General features: G+C 37.4%; 1 protein-coding gene across 1 annotated transcript in view; it reads left to right on the forward strand.

The window, feature by feature from the left end:
* LOC101852702 (dynein heavy chain 1, axonemal) overlaps positions 1–11,942 on the forward strand; it is a 94,278-nt gene extending 82,336 nt beyond the window's left edge. Inside the window, exons 63-73 of the mRNA XM_005102067.3 lie at positions 318–449; positions 2,032–2,205; positions 2,705–2,884; positions 3,560–3,736; positions 4,545–4,715; positions 5,516–5,646; positions 7,713–7,857; positions 9,177–9,272; positions 9,808–9,918; positions 10,565–10,793; positions 11,408–11,942. Of these exons, the coding sequence (XP_005102124.3) occupies positions 318–449; positions 2,032–2,205; positions 2,705–2,884; positions 3,560–3,736; positions 4,545–4,715; positions 5,516–5,646; positions 7,713–7,857; positions 9,177–9,272; positions 9,808–9,918; positions 10,565–10,793; positions 11,408–11,529 (1,668 nt within the window). The 3' untranslated portion in view covers positions 11,530–11,942. The remainder of the gene's footprint in view (positions 1–317; positions 450–2,031; positions 2,206–2,704; positions 2,885–3,559; positions 3,737–4,544; positions 4,716–5,515; positions 5,647–7,712; positions 7,858–9,176; positions 9,273–9,807; positions 9,919–10,564; positions 10,794–11,407) is intronic.
* The last annotated feature ends 2,237 nt before the right edge of the window (positions 11,943–14,179 follow it).

Raw genomic sequence — 14,179 nt, forward strand, 5'->3', positions numbered from 1 at the left:
TACCAGTAAAATGACTTTAGGCATTCTTTTTTAGAACGGAGGTCATGTATAAAGTAAGAAGATAAGTAAAACTTGTGATAAAATTGTTCGTTTCTGGAAAAGAAATTGTTATTTAAATATATGGAATAATAGGTAGTTCCAATTTAGCAGCAGTGCATTAAAAAGAAGAGATGGTGTGTAACTAAATTGTTAGCGATCATAATGGACAACTGTGGAAGGGGGCTGCCGTTCCAGTGATTTCCCATGGTATAGTCTTGTGTAAATGCCAGCTCATTAGTAAGATGCTCTTCATCTGTATGAAACTTCCATGTGTTCAGGGTCCACGTGCGGAGTTTCTGATGAAAGCGGCCATGGAAAGTGGAGGCTGGGTCTTCTTCCAGAACTGTCACCTGGCACCCAGCTGGATGCCCACGCTGGAGCGGCTGGTGGAGCAGATCAACCCAGACATGGTGATGATAAGCATGGGTTTCGTTGCTCACTGATAGTTGGCATTGGTTACAATCTTGAACCACACATATACAAGTTTGTGGGTTGAATTTGTTTGTGGTGAGAATCTTTTTTTTTTTTTTTTTGTCGTTCTTGGAATATTCCTCGTAGCCGTGGAAGACCTTGAAGATCTGCTTTTGAAGTTGCCTTTTGCCTTTACTGTATCTATTACGGTTTCGAAAAAAAAAGAATATAGCTTCAGAGTTAGAAACTTGTCCAGAATCATTGAGGATTTTAAAATTGTGAGACATCGTGGTGAAATGAGACACTCGTCAAAATAATAAAAACAAAGAAACCAGCATTTTCAGGCAGTTGGGACGTTTTTTTTTCTAAATTGTTTCTTTTTTTCGCTTAGCGTCTTTTATGTTCATTTAAAAACAAATTCTTTTGCAGATTTTAATGAAAAACTTTAAAAGACATAAAAAATGCCAATTTATTTTCAGTTTCCATGGACACTACACCTTTTGGAAGTCACCAAACTTTGGCAGCCGTTTTCTGAGCTTATTTTACCTCTGACACCAAGCGACCACACCTCCTTCAATCTATGATATCTCAACTTTTATTCAAGCTTGATAACAAATTTTTTGCCAAAAGCAAGGACAATTAACAAAAATTAGGATTATACCAATAACTTCATGTATCCCCAAAACTTGATGACTGCATGATTCCATCAAATGGTGACACAAATGTTTTGATTTCTGTAAGGTTATGTTTCTTGCATAGCTGGCAAGTTATGGCTGTCTGTCTGGTCTGTTTATTTTCATATTACAGTAGATTATGTTTCTGAAATAGTGCAAGGTCTTGTTTAGTATCTACATTGATACAAGCTTGTATAATAACCTAATTTGATTTTTTAAGACATAAAGTCTTTCTGAGATTGCAGGAAAGGTATCTTGTTGTGAAAATTATATACACATAGCATCTAAGGTAACACCCTCAAAAAAAAAGAAAAATGCTCCAAAATAAAAAAGATTATCTTGTATGCAGGAAAGAGTTGTATGGAATGATGGAATGTACTTTCCTATTCCTCAAACTCTTGAAAAAGTTAAGCTCATTATTTTCTTTCCTTTTGCTTTAGTGTTAATAGGAGTTTTACAGCTTTTGCTACAAATAAGGCATTTATGTTCCGAACATTTGAGGTATTACAAGAGAGTTACGAACACAAAAAAAGGAGGAGGAGAGATCAGGATGATTGATTCTTTTGCAGGAAAGAAGGAGCAAACTATACCAAAGCACCCGCCAACTGCCCGTTTTCTTTTTACTTTATTTGGTCTTTCTGTGATGTCCACTTTCTTCAGTTCTTTCAAGACAGATGGGATTAACATGATCAGTTTTGTGCCAATAAACAAAATTAATATTTTTGCTCCAACTTCTTGAATTAAAAGGTTGACTTGAACCTCTTTCAAAAGGGTTTTCACTAGTCTTAGTTTTTATGCTTTGGGTCAGAGAGCACAAAGGCATAGGTTGCTAGTGTAACAACACCAACAATAGCAATAGCAACAACAACAACAGAACATCAACTAAAGCCTTTTCTATTTTATCCAGGTGAGCAAAGATTTCCGCCTGTGGCTGACCAGCATGCCCAGTGCCTCTTTCCCTGTGTTCATCCTACAGAACAGCTCCAAGATGACTGTGGAGCCTCCCAAGGGCATAAAGGCCAACTTGCTGAGGTCCTATATGGGTTTCAGTGACAAGTTTTTCAAGCAATGTCCTGGAAAGGTAACTTTGTCCTGTGGGTTAAGTTAGCCCTTTCCAGACCAAAAAACATTCTGGTACCCAACATACTTGTTCACTTACGGTACTGAAATCAGGGGATGATAGTCTTTATGATATGCGAGTTAAAGGGGAAATTCTTACTACCCATTGAACTTTCCTTGATAATTAATATTTCATAATGACTATAAAATCAAGTAATTCTATGAAGTAATTTTCTGATTTTGTAGTTTTGCATTGCAGCAGAAACACACAAAGAGTCATCCACTGAGCTGTTGAAAGACTAGCGCATGGATTTGCTTGGATTTGTTCAGTTTTCTACTCTTTCTTCTCCTATCTCATACATCTTTGCATGTGTCCACCTATCTTTCTACTTTGTCCTTTTATCTCTTTTACTGTATGTCTCGATGTTACAATCTCTTTTTTTTTTCTGTCTCTCTCAGCCTTTGCTCTTTCCAACTATTTATGAATGGAGATATCAAAATTGACACTTGCTGTCTCTCAGGTGAAGATCTTCAAGCATCTGCTCCTCTCCATTTGTCTGTTCCATGGCGTGGTGCTGGAACGCCGTAAATTTGGAGCTCTGGGATTCAATATACCGTATGAGTTCACAGATGGTGATCTACGAATCTGTATTGATCAGCTTAGTATGTTCTTGCAGGAGTATAATGACATTCCTTTCAAGGCAAGATTACTTGGTTGTATGTATATGATGTATGTCGTTTTGTCAATTTGTTATTGATTTCTTTGTTCCCTGCTTCCGTTCTTGTCCTTGCTGATTACTGCTTTGTTTATTGATGTTGGTTTTTGTGTTCAGTGCTCATTTTGTCCAGTGAGGGACAGGCATCTTTGGAAATCTTTTATCATTTGAGCTTGAAAAAAAAAGTTTACAAGCAGAATATATTCCTGCTGTTATTGCTGAAAAGCATGAATTCTTTTAACCGCTGCTTCCTTTGTTCTTTTGTTGCTTGCCTGTAATACATTTCTTTGGGTTAAATTGATTTGTATAATTGACATACTGAATTTTCTGATGAATTTGCAGCCATTGTACAGTTCTTTCCATTAGTGTAGGATATGTCTAATGTCTTTTAAAAAATAAGAGTTTTGTTAGCATAAATACTGGCTTATGGATCAGTATAGAATGTATTTTTTCTCGTAGCAAGTATATAAAACTATCCCTGGGAACAAAGAGAGAAGTCTTTTTCTGTGTTGGTTTGAAATTCAAAAGCAAAGCAAGTGTGAAAAGAATGCAAAATGTTTATGATGTGCTTCAAGAACTATCCGTATTGTAATTTTGACCACTACTTCATGGATGCATTTTATTTCTAAGTTTTGCAACTCAGAATTTGTTTCTTAACAGGTGCTGATCTACACAGCTGGGCATATCAATTATGGAGGCCGTGTAACTGATGACTGGGATCGCAGGTGTCTCATGAACATTCTGACAGACTTTTACTGTATGGAGGCAGTTAGTACCTCATTCACATACTCCCCGTCAGGAATCTATAGACAGCTGTCGTCAGATTCTGACTTACAGGTGAGTGAATTTAATCTTTTTATGTTAGGTACATCACTGTGCTTATTATGCTATAACTGAAAGCAGTTACTTTCTTTGAGTTTGAGGAGTCCTCTTAGCTCATTCTGTTCCTGAAATATTAAGTAGATTTCATTATGTTAATGTTCATATTGATGATGAATCAGAGGACCATTCACTGCTATCCACAATTAATTTCATTTTTCTTTTTAAAAAAAACGAGAATGCTAACTTGGTGACAGACTATTGCCGAAGTTGTACCAATCATTCTTGCAGATTCTTCATACATCTGTGTCTTTAGCAATATAAAAATGTTATAACCCTGCTGACACTATGAATAGAGTTCTCTATGCAAAGAATTTTACTAAGAGAGAAGCACTGCAGTTGTTGATCTACGAGAGCCATTCATGGAAGGGGAGCACATCATTGGAAGGCTAGATGTACTTTTCTCCCTTGACCCAAGATGACAATGGAATTTTACTTGTTTATATTTATAAAGACTTTGTTAAACATTGATATAGTCCAACTTAAAAACCACATCTGATTAAAATCACGGTCTTTTCTTTATCGTGATAATTTTTCCCGGTGTTAGTAATGTGCAACAATGTTGATTCACTTTACTCTTTGTCTTTTCACTGTATATAGTTCCTTTGCACTGTAGTCAGTCTCCGCTGTCAAAAAACAGCGCATCTACCAGTGACCAAATTAGTGTCAGCAGGGTCAAGTTGTTAACTTAACAGAAGAAAGCAATATTTATAATATGTTGTGATAAAATAATGTCCACATTCTACGTTTTTTCATTATCCGTCAGACTCACCTCGATTACATCCGAGGCTTGCCGATTAACGACACACCGGAGATCTTTGGCTTGCATGACAATGCAAACATCACGTTTGCACAGAATGAGACAGCCCTCATGTTGGGCTGTCTAGTAGCACTCCAACCAAAGACAGCGTCTGGGGGTGGACTCTCCCGAGAAGAGGTTACTCAATTTAGAAATGCAATGTCTCTCTTTGCAATGTTGAGATTAATATATTGGGTACTGTTTTTGTTGAAATCTGTTAATCAAACTCAGATTCGTCTGTTTTAAGGTAAAAATAAAACCTGCATGATTTAGGGAGTGTCTTTCTTCAGAATGGTGTAGTTTTAGATGCAGAGAGGTTCTTTTAGGATTCTATCCCACCACACTTGTATTCTCTTGACTACCTGTTTTTATATATACAAAAAAGATATTACATGGATGCCTATTTCTGCAATACCCTTTAACTTTTGCTTCTCCGCAAGATTGAATTGTTCGAGTCATACAAATTGGGAACTGTTAGTATAAGACACTAATAAAAATATGTGTATAATTGTAAATTTTACTGACTTCATTTATGACAAACTCACTCAGCTTAGTCACCCCACAAATGAAACAATGGTAGGCCTGTCTCCACAATAGCCCAGTTGTTTCACATGTATTACACTTTAGAGGCTGATAATTACCTCACTATCAACACCACTTTCAATTTTCTATTTGTTGTAAGGAGTAGGCCTATATATTAATATCTTTTGTCCTGCATGTTTCAAGGGGAAGTAGATAACTTAAAAAGAATGATCAAAGTGCAGTTTTGAAATAACCCCTCATAAACTCATGTGGCTGTAAGAAAAAGTTGAAGGCTCAATGACTTTAAATTTTTGCATGTAAGTCATAGCTGAGTGAGGGAAAGATGCTCATATTGTCTAGTCACCCCCCCCCCCCCCAAACCCCAACAGTGAGTTTTATTCTCCTATTTTTTTCAGGTGATAGAGCATGCTTCCAAAAATATTTTAGAGAAAGTTCCAAATACTGTGGGCCTGGATGTAGTGATGAAAAAATATCCAGTGCTGTACGAGCAGTCGATGAACACTGTTTTGGCACAGGAGGTCATCAGGTACTTGTGTGTGAGCTAGCTGTTATTCAGCTGGTGTTTTTAAGTATCCTTTAAAAGCTAAGGTATGTTATTCTGATCAGCTGAATTTCTAGTACACGTGGCACAGGTCTTTTTTATAATGTGGCTTTACTTTAGTTTTAGAGTTAAGCAAATTAAACTCATTCACTACAATAAAGCTCACTGATTTGCTCTGCATCTTCCTCTTCACCACAAGCCGTATTATTCGTTTTATTGTAAGCCTCTAATATTATTATACAGTCCGTGCCGGCTTTAAGCATGCCGGCCTTAAGCACGTTTTGGACTCAAGCACGCTAAACGGCTCTTACCGAATTTTCGCTATATAAATTACACGCCTATAAGCACGGTAACTTCGGCTTCAAGCACGCTTCATTTACAAGACAGTCAATATTTTCATGATGACCTATCGAAGTTCGAACACAGTTTACACCACAGCAGTGGAGTGTGTCAAGAGAAACACAAAGAACGCAAGTGATGGACACACACACTCACACGGGCAGAGAGGAAGGCAGAGAGAAGCACACAGCCGTGCACGCGGACATAGGATCTAGCCTAGGCCTAGGGCAAAGCTACACACAACCAAAAAAACAAAACAAAGAGAGTCGGGGAGACGAGAAAGGGAGGCTGGCTGCAATTTCACCTTTGACCCTTGCTATCCATTAATCCTGATGGTGTATCACGCGCGAGGTGGGATGAAGGCGGTGGTACATGTATGAGTGGCACAGCGGGCAGTGGTACGCACAGGCAGTGTGTTACAATAGGCCTAGTGTGCTGTATCGTGACTGGCCGTCTAAATTAAGTTTTCATTTCCCATTCGACCACAAAACAAAAACAAACAAGCGAACAAAAACTACCATGGCGGGTGTCTAAATAACAGTGCGGGACCGCTATAGGCCTACTTACAAACAAAGGGTAATAGCACGGGGAATTTTCTACATGAAAATCTCTGGATTATGTCTACTTCGCACTTAAGCACGCTTCGGCTTTAAGCACGTTTAAGCTTTCTCCCGATGACCGTGCTTAAAGCCGGCATGAACTGTACCTATTAATTCCTGTCCAGATTTTAAAAATGATATCCATACTTTGATCCACCTATTGTTTTTTTTAAATTCTTGTTTTAGCTTCCTTTCTTTTGATATATAGGGGCCTACTGTGTTGTACTATTAGGTACCGTAAATGTGCACTAAACAGGTACCTACTGGTAGGAAAAATATGTTCAGGTGGGTAGAAAATTGCACAGTCAACGAGTTAACCCTTTGAGCCCTTGCCATTGGTGCACTGGTGATGCATAAAATTGCTTGTGTGCCTAGCCAGTGGTACAGAGGTGAGCGAGACCTTATCCCCAAAGTGGCCCACCTGAGACAAACGCATACAGAAAACAGCGTTTACTAAAGATGTTATTGATTATTTTGAAGATCTTTCTGAATTGGCTGCTGGTAATGACAAGGACTACCCGGAGTGGAATATGGAATATGATTCTGATGATCATATGAATGTTAGTTATATATATATATCGATCAGGAGCTCAAGCGAGTCGCATGGTAGCCTCAGGAGGTCAGGGCTCAAAGGGTTAAATAAAATCGTGAAGGTTTGTAGCTCTTTGAATGAATGGGTCACGTGATTCCATTCTTTTCTTGCTTTGCTGACCTTCTCATTTTAATTCTCTGTCCTAGCTCATTGAAGTAATCTAGCATTGTGGTAATGGGGATTAATTTTATGTAACATTGATGTATCAGTTCTGTGATGTCTGTAATCTAGTGGTTAGGCTATTGAACTCATAATCGTGAAGTTGCATAATTTATTTGTTTTTTAAAATTTAGATTGTGTCTAACAGGGTCCTACATCAAGCCAAATTTAAGTATGAGGAAAGCATTCTGCCTTATGGTTTCATGATTTTAATTTTATTCTGCATAATTTTCATATTTGCCTCAGGCTGTACAGAGTGTACAAAGTGTTCAAGCAAGCCTATGTTGTCAATTGTTTTATTACACAAAGTTACAAGGCCTGAAAAAGGGTGTTTTTTACTTTGTTCTCTTTCAACTCATCAGATACAACCGCCTTCTGGTTGTGATGAAGCGATCGCTGAAAGATTTACTGAAGGCGCTGAAAGGTCTTGTGGTCATGTCCCAGACCCTTGAGGAAATGTCCAACAGTCTATTTATCAATGCTGTGCCAGGCATGTGGGCAGCAAAGGTGAGAATGGTCCATCTCATTATTTTATGACAGCAGTTTTTCAGTGAAAAGTAAAACAAAGATATATGAAAAGGATTAATTATTTACTCGTGCAGAGATTTGGCCTTCTGTTTGGTGGGTATACAGGGTGTGCGCAACAAATTATTTTTGTCTGAGCGTACGAATGTGCAAATCTGGCAGGTTCGGCACTTTGATAAATGTCAGGAATGCTTTTCACTATAAAAATAAAGGGTAACAGAGACAGAGGTAGTTTAATGATGAGTCAAAATTGTTTGAGACAGTTCCCCCTTGTTGAGGAGAAAAGTAGTTGTCTTAGACAAATGAATTTCTTGAACAGTGTCATTGTATCATAGAAAACATGCAAGAGGGAAAATGAGAAGTGGTAATTTGTACAGGTGATTATCTTGGACAGGTGACCATTAGGGCAAGTTCGACTGAATTTATTTAATAAAGAACTTAATTATATGAGTAACTCAAAAGACCGGACTAAGAAACGCTTTTTTTTTAAGTGCATACAGGCAGAGACATGAATGGCGAACCATGATTGCTTTTGTCTGTTTCAGATTTGACACTTACAGAAGAGTCTTTCCATCACATGTCAGCATGTCATTTTGTTTATAACAAGTAGAAGTAAGCCAGTGAAAGTGGACAATATTAAGTGACATAGGCATACTGGCAGGCCATGATGTGAAAAAATCAAACCTAAAAGGAGCAGGATGAGAGATTTTCCGCTACTTAGCTTGTAATTTTTTGTCCCACCTGTAAGTTGTATGTTGAATCTAATTGAACACTAAAAGGAAGATTTTATTAATTAATGTTAAGTTCTCCTCCTGTTTATGAATAATGATACAGCTGTCCAAAGCAAGCCAAGGTATGCTGTTGGCTCATTTGGATTTTTTATGCAGATGATCCTATAGTTCGAACCCCTAAGGTGTTCTTGAGCTTTGGTTGTTTGTGAGTTTTTACAGATCCAGTACTTGAACTTATCAGAGATTTTTACATTGAATGGAAGGTCTTGTCACTTAGATGGCTGTACCGTATGACTTTTATTTTTAAAAACCTAAAAAAAATTTTTTTTTTAAAGTCTGCTATGAAAGATGGACGTTTGGATAAAACTAAGTTTTTCCTAATGGAGAAGGTTCTGTACTTGAGCAGTAGATATCTAGATAATCACTTTACTACATGTTGTTTGTCTGAGTTCCTGGCTAACAAATTTCTTTTCTTGTGTAGGGTCACATTTCCCAAAAAAATTTTGTAGCCGCGTTATTTGTGTAATAAATTAAAGGAATTTGTTCTGGGTCTCCTGTCTATTCCTCCAGGCTTACCCCTCACTAAAACCTTTAGCAGCATGGATCACAGACTTGATTGAGAGAATGAATTTTATCACCAAATGGGTGGATCATGGAATCCCAGATGTAGGTATTCAATATGACGGTTGCATTGATTTTGTAAATTGTTTTTGTTGTGTCCAGAGATTTTAACTTGAAACAATAAAAGTTTTTTTAAATGTATAATATAGGACAGGTTGTGGGGCCTCTCGGTTACAAAAATGAATTACTTGTAATCGGGCAATATCCCTGTAGACTGATCAACATCCTAAAGTAGCCTCATCTGCGTCTTGGGTCTTAGGAAAAAAGTAGTTCACTTTTGCAATCAATCTCTAGCTTCTATAAGATATGATTTTTCAACCTTGGCATTAGCATTTGATTGGGAGAGAGGAGTTCTCTAAGAAGAGATAATTTTACATTATTAGTACTATGAAAAATAGGTAGTGAAATCAGGTAGCCTTTGAGCTTTCTGAGCACTCATGTCAGTTTAGAGGAAAACCGTTGGAATCTCCACTCTGACAGTTCATTAACTTGGTATCCATGCATTCTAATGATCCCATTCAAAAGTCCATTTGTAGTTTGCAGAAATTCAAAACCGCACCATCTTGTTTTCTTGCCACAGATCTTTTGGATTTCCGGATTTTTCTTCCCACAAGCATTTTTGACAGGCACACTGCAGAATTTTGCCCGAAAGAATGTCATCTCTATTGACACCATAGGGTTTGAATTTAAAGTGAGTTATTCTTTTTGTATGTTTTAAAATGTTTCTGGGCCAAAAAATGTAATATGAGTTAAAATGTTCAAGTGCTACAGACACAATGCCTTAAATGAAATATGCAGCCAATGGAACTCAAGACTCTTCTTGTGAATCATACACAGTGGTGTCCACTTAAATGATTCCAGTCCTGAAAAAAGGAAACATCCCAATGACAGCGAAAATAAAGTTTTAGAAAGTGTGTTTGGTCAACCCTCTATGGCTGTGAAGCTGAACAATTACCAAAGATGATGAAATCAAACTTGAAGCAATGGACGTGGTTGTTTTTTTTAGGAGAACAGACATAAAGGCCTTGAATATCTTGCTCTCACTAGAAAAATAGATGGCAAAAGAGGCAGGGGTAGAAGAAGATTAACTTACTTAGAGAACAGATTTACAACGGGGAAAGATCAGGTCAATGTTATTGGGGTTTTTTCAGAGCATCTGAGTAGAGAAATGAATGGCAAACCATGATCACTAATGTCTGTTTTAGATCTGACACTTCATGATGTTGATGATAGTAGATCTTTTTCTTTTAAAAAAACAAACAAATACAGTCACATGGTAATTTAAATTTTGGTCCTCATGTTTGCATATATTTACTCCTTGTCCTTTTCCTTTCAAGGTGATGAAAGACAAGGAGGTGAAAAAGGCCCCGAAGAAAGGTTGCTTCATCAATGGCCTGTTCCTGGAAGGAGCCGGCTGGCTGCAGAACGAGTGGATGCTGGGAGAGTCCTTGCCCAAGAAACTTTACTCGCCCATGCCCACTATTTGGCTGATACCCAGGGCAGGCCGGGTCAAACCTGATACAGGCATTTACGAGTGTCCTGTCTACAAGACTTTGACCAGAGCAGGTTAGTTTATTTTTAGTTTCAGCAAGCTTTTCACTGCACCTTTAACATGAATTGGTCGTAGAAGTGCTGAAGATTTGACCAGAGCAGGTTAGTTTAGTTTTAGTTTTAGTAAGCTTTTTACAGCACTTTCAACCCTAATTGTTGTCTTAAAAGTGTAGAAGAAAAGTACAAAGAATCATACAGAAAAAAGAAGGATAAAAGATAGATGTTTGATAGGAAAGAAGGAGCAAATCATACTAGAGCACTTTCCGACTACCCACAGGGCAGGTTGGTGTAAGAGTTTTCAGTTTGTGTGTTCAAGTGTGTGTTTGTGCATGTGTGTGTGTGTGTATGTGTGTATGTGCATTCATGATTGCACATGCATTATTTATAATATGAGAGTGTATGTGTGTCAAATCGTTTGTTTCCTGCGTGTGGGGCACAAGATGCTCCGCCCCTTCCCCCCTCCAACACTACCTCTCTTTTCGTTGAGTGGTAGATAGAAGAGATTATGAAGTGTTGTCCGTTTCACCGGCCATTTTTAAGGTAACGATGCTCAGTTTTCATTTGTCGCTTGGCTTCATAGAGGTCTCTTTTGTCATTGGTATCTTTCAAGTTTCCTTTTCCCTTTCCAGGTACTCTGTCAACAACTGGACATTCAACAAATTTTGTGTTTACCGTCGAAATCCCATCAGATAAACCTCAGAAGCACTGGATCAAGCAGGGTGTGGCTTTGATGTGTGCTCTCAACTTTTAAGGAGTTTGATATCACAGATTTGATTATATTTTCATCATGTGTGCATCTGTTCAGTATACTTGGTTTCAATATAGTCGATGACTTTTGTTCTTTTTTATGATTTTCTTTTTCAGCTTTACTTTGGTAGAAGTTACTTTTTTTAAAATTATGCAAAAAATGATTTTTTGTCCTCTCATTTATTTGTCATTTTAGGAGTAAGGATATATGCATATTCACATAAATTATATATCTTAGTCTTTTACCGATATCTGTACCTCTTCCATGAACTTGGCTCAGGATGTGTGCAATAAATATTAATTTGTCGATAACCTCATTGTTGGCTATCACAATGAGTGAAACATGCTGACAAAATGAGTTACTTCTCGTAATCCACAAATGGAGATATTGGCCAAAAATCGACATTAGGGTCAAGTTTGTAGATTTTCTATTGATGCCATATTCTTTAACTATAACCTCTCTTTTATTATTTCATTCTCATAAATTGTAAAAACTTCACCTTTAAGCGTAATGTATCTATTTCTTTAAGGCTTGAATCCGAGAAGTAACTAATTTTGTCAGCACATTTCACTTGTGTCCTGAGGCCTGAGTGACCGTTGGTCAAAGATCCCATGGAGACTGTATTGGCAGTCAGTGGTCTGTGCATTTTGTAACGATTGGCATGTGGGACAAAAAGTCAGAAAAAAGAATATTTCCAAAACAGTTGCAGACTAAAATCTGCCCAAATTTGGATTGTTGGGCTGTGGGAAATAAAAAAGGTTTGTATGCATTGAGAGTGTGTTAGGTGAGGTATGTTTAAGAGTCAACTTGCATTAAAATCTCTATTTTTCAGAACCAAAATTTCTCCAAATGAGAATAGATTTTTTGTCACAGTAACTTGGTTATGACTCTGGTATCAAAACAGCTGGATTGCAGCATAGGAAAAATGATGCCAAAGTAAGGGAAATGTTTTTTTCCCTCTGCTCTGGTAAGCAATAAGTGATGGGGAGAAGCTCATGTATTTCTATAAATTTGTCAATTTTCAGAAAAGGGCCTTTGTCTGAATAGCTAGCTTTCTGTTACTTCAAGACTCAGTATGCAGGTGTTACAATGCATTGAGAGTGATTGTGTATATGATCGTTTAATCCTTTAAAAATAGCACTCTACCCCACCTGCAAATTTTAAAGATGATTTACTTTTGAAATCAATTTTACTACTTATCCATCCTAATTTTTTTGTCCACTCAATTTGTTGATGTGGACAAAATAAATGTTTTTAACCCTCTCTGTAAGCCCTGGGGTCATTTTGTACTACCGGGGTTGTATTCTTCACACTTAAGAATACTTTTAGTGTGAAGATCTCTTTGAAACTTTCAGTATTTCTCAAAAAATCATTTTGACAGACTGCTATGCGCAGCGTACGGATCGGATTAACGAATAAATTTCCTCTTTGGAAAATTGTGGTACAGAGTTCCCCATGTCATATGGATCCGATAGTAAAACACAACGTACGGATAGGGTTAATATGGGTCTTTGATGAGACTGGATAGCACTCGATTTCTTTTTCTTTATAAAGAGACATGTAGTACTCTCTGAATGGTTGCCCAGGAGTGGGCCCGGATACATAATTTATAAGTGTCTCAGTTATTTTTAAAAATTTCCTTCACAAGTGTGATTTCTTTTGGTATATGTTAGATTGAAAAGAAAGTAATATTTCCTTTACGTTATGTTGTCAGTAATTCTGCAAATCAATGACAGATTTAAATAAAATTTTGTTTTACATTTATTAGGATTTGGTTTCCCAAAAAATGTTATAAACGTCATTTTAGCTTATGTAAATTGCTATTATGTGATTTGCAAAAGTGACACACGTCACTAAAATCTGACAATGGCTTGCAACAATAAATGTTTTCATCATTATTTTTTTTCCTTTCTTGGGTTCATTGTGTACTTTGAAACTAATTCAGAAAGAGTGCAGGGAACTTGAGAGAGAGAGAGAGAGAGAGAGAGAGAGAGAGAGAGAGAGAGAGAGAGAGAGAGAGAGAGAGAGAGAGAGAGAGAGAGAGAGATTATTATATGCAGCCGTGGCCCTTGGTCAAGGTAAGACACTTCTGCAGTGGACTATCATGTCCCCCACTGGTTGATTAAATTTAGGAGTGCTTTCTTCCAAACACATGACCGAGTGTCATGTAGTTGGATAGAATGGTGCTTGACAGCTTGTTGTTCAGATATATTCAGATAAAATCCTGCACTGCAAGCCTTCTACTTGCGTGTAACCAGAGATTGTATCAATCGGTGATGTTTTATCAGGGTTTAAGAACTGATATTCTACATCCCATACGAGTGATAAAAACGCCCTTCTGTTTAAGCCGAAGAGATCTCGTGATATATGATGTCATTATTTTTTAGTAAGAGTTTTACAGCACTTGCAACACAATAACTTAAAAAGGTCATATAAGTTCCAAAGATTAGAGGTGTTACAAGCGAGTAACAAACATTAAAAAAAAGGAGGAGAGATCAGGACGATAGATGTTTGATAGGAAAGAAGACAGACAAAAACAACAAAAGGAAAGCAAATAAGTAGGATCTACCAGTGGCACCCTCCAAACCACCCACTCTGTGCCTAGAAGAGCCTTGAACTTCAACAAAAACAAACTTGAAAGCACAAAGCACAA

The sequence above is a fragment of the Aplysia californica genome, unplaced genomic scaffold, assembly GCF_000002075.1.
Source record: "Aplysia californica isolate F4 #8 unplaced genomic scaffold, AplCal3.0 scaffold00311, whole genome shotgun sequence".
Classification (NCBI taxonomy): domain Eukaryota; kingdom Metazoa; phylum Mollusca; class Gastropoda; order Aplysiida; family Aplysiidae; genus Aplysia; species Aplysia californica.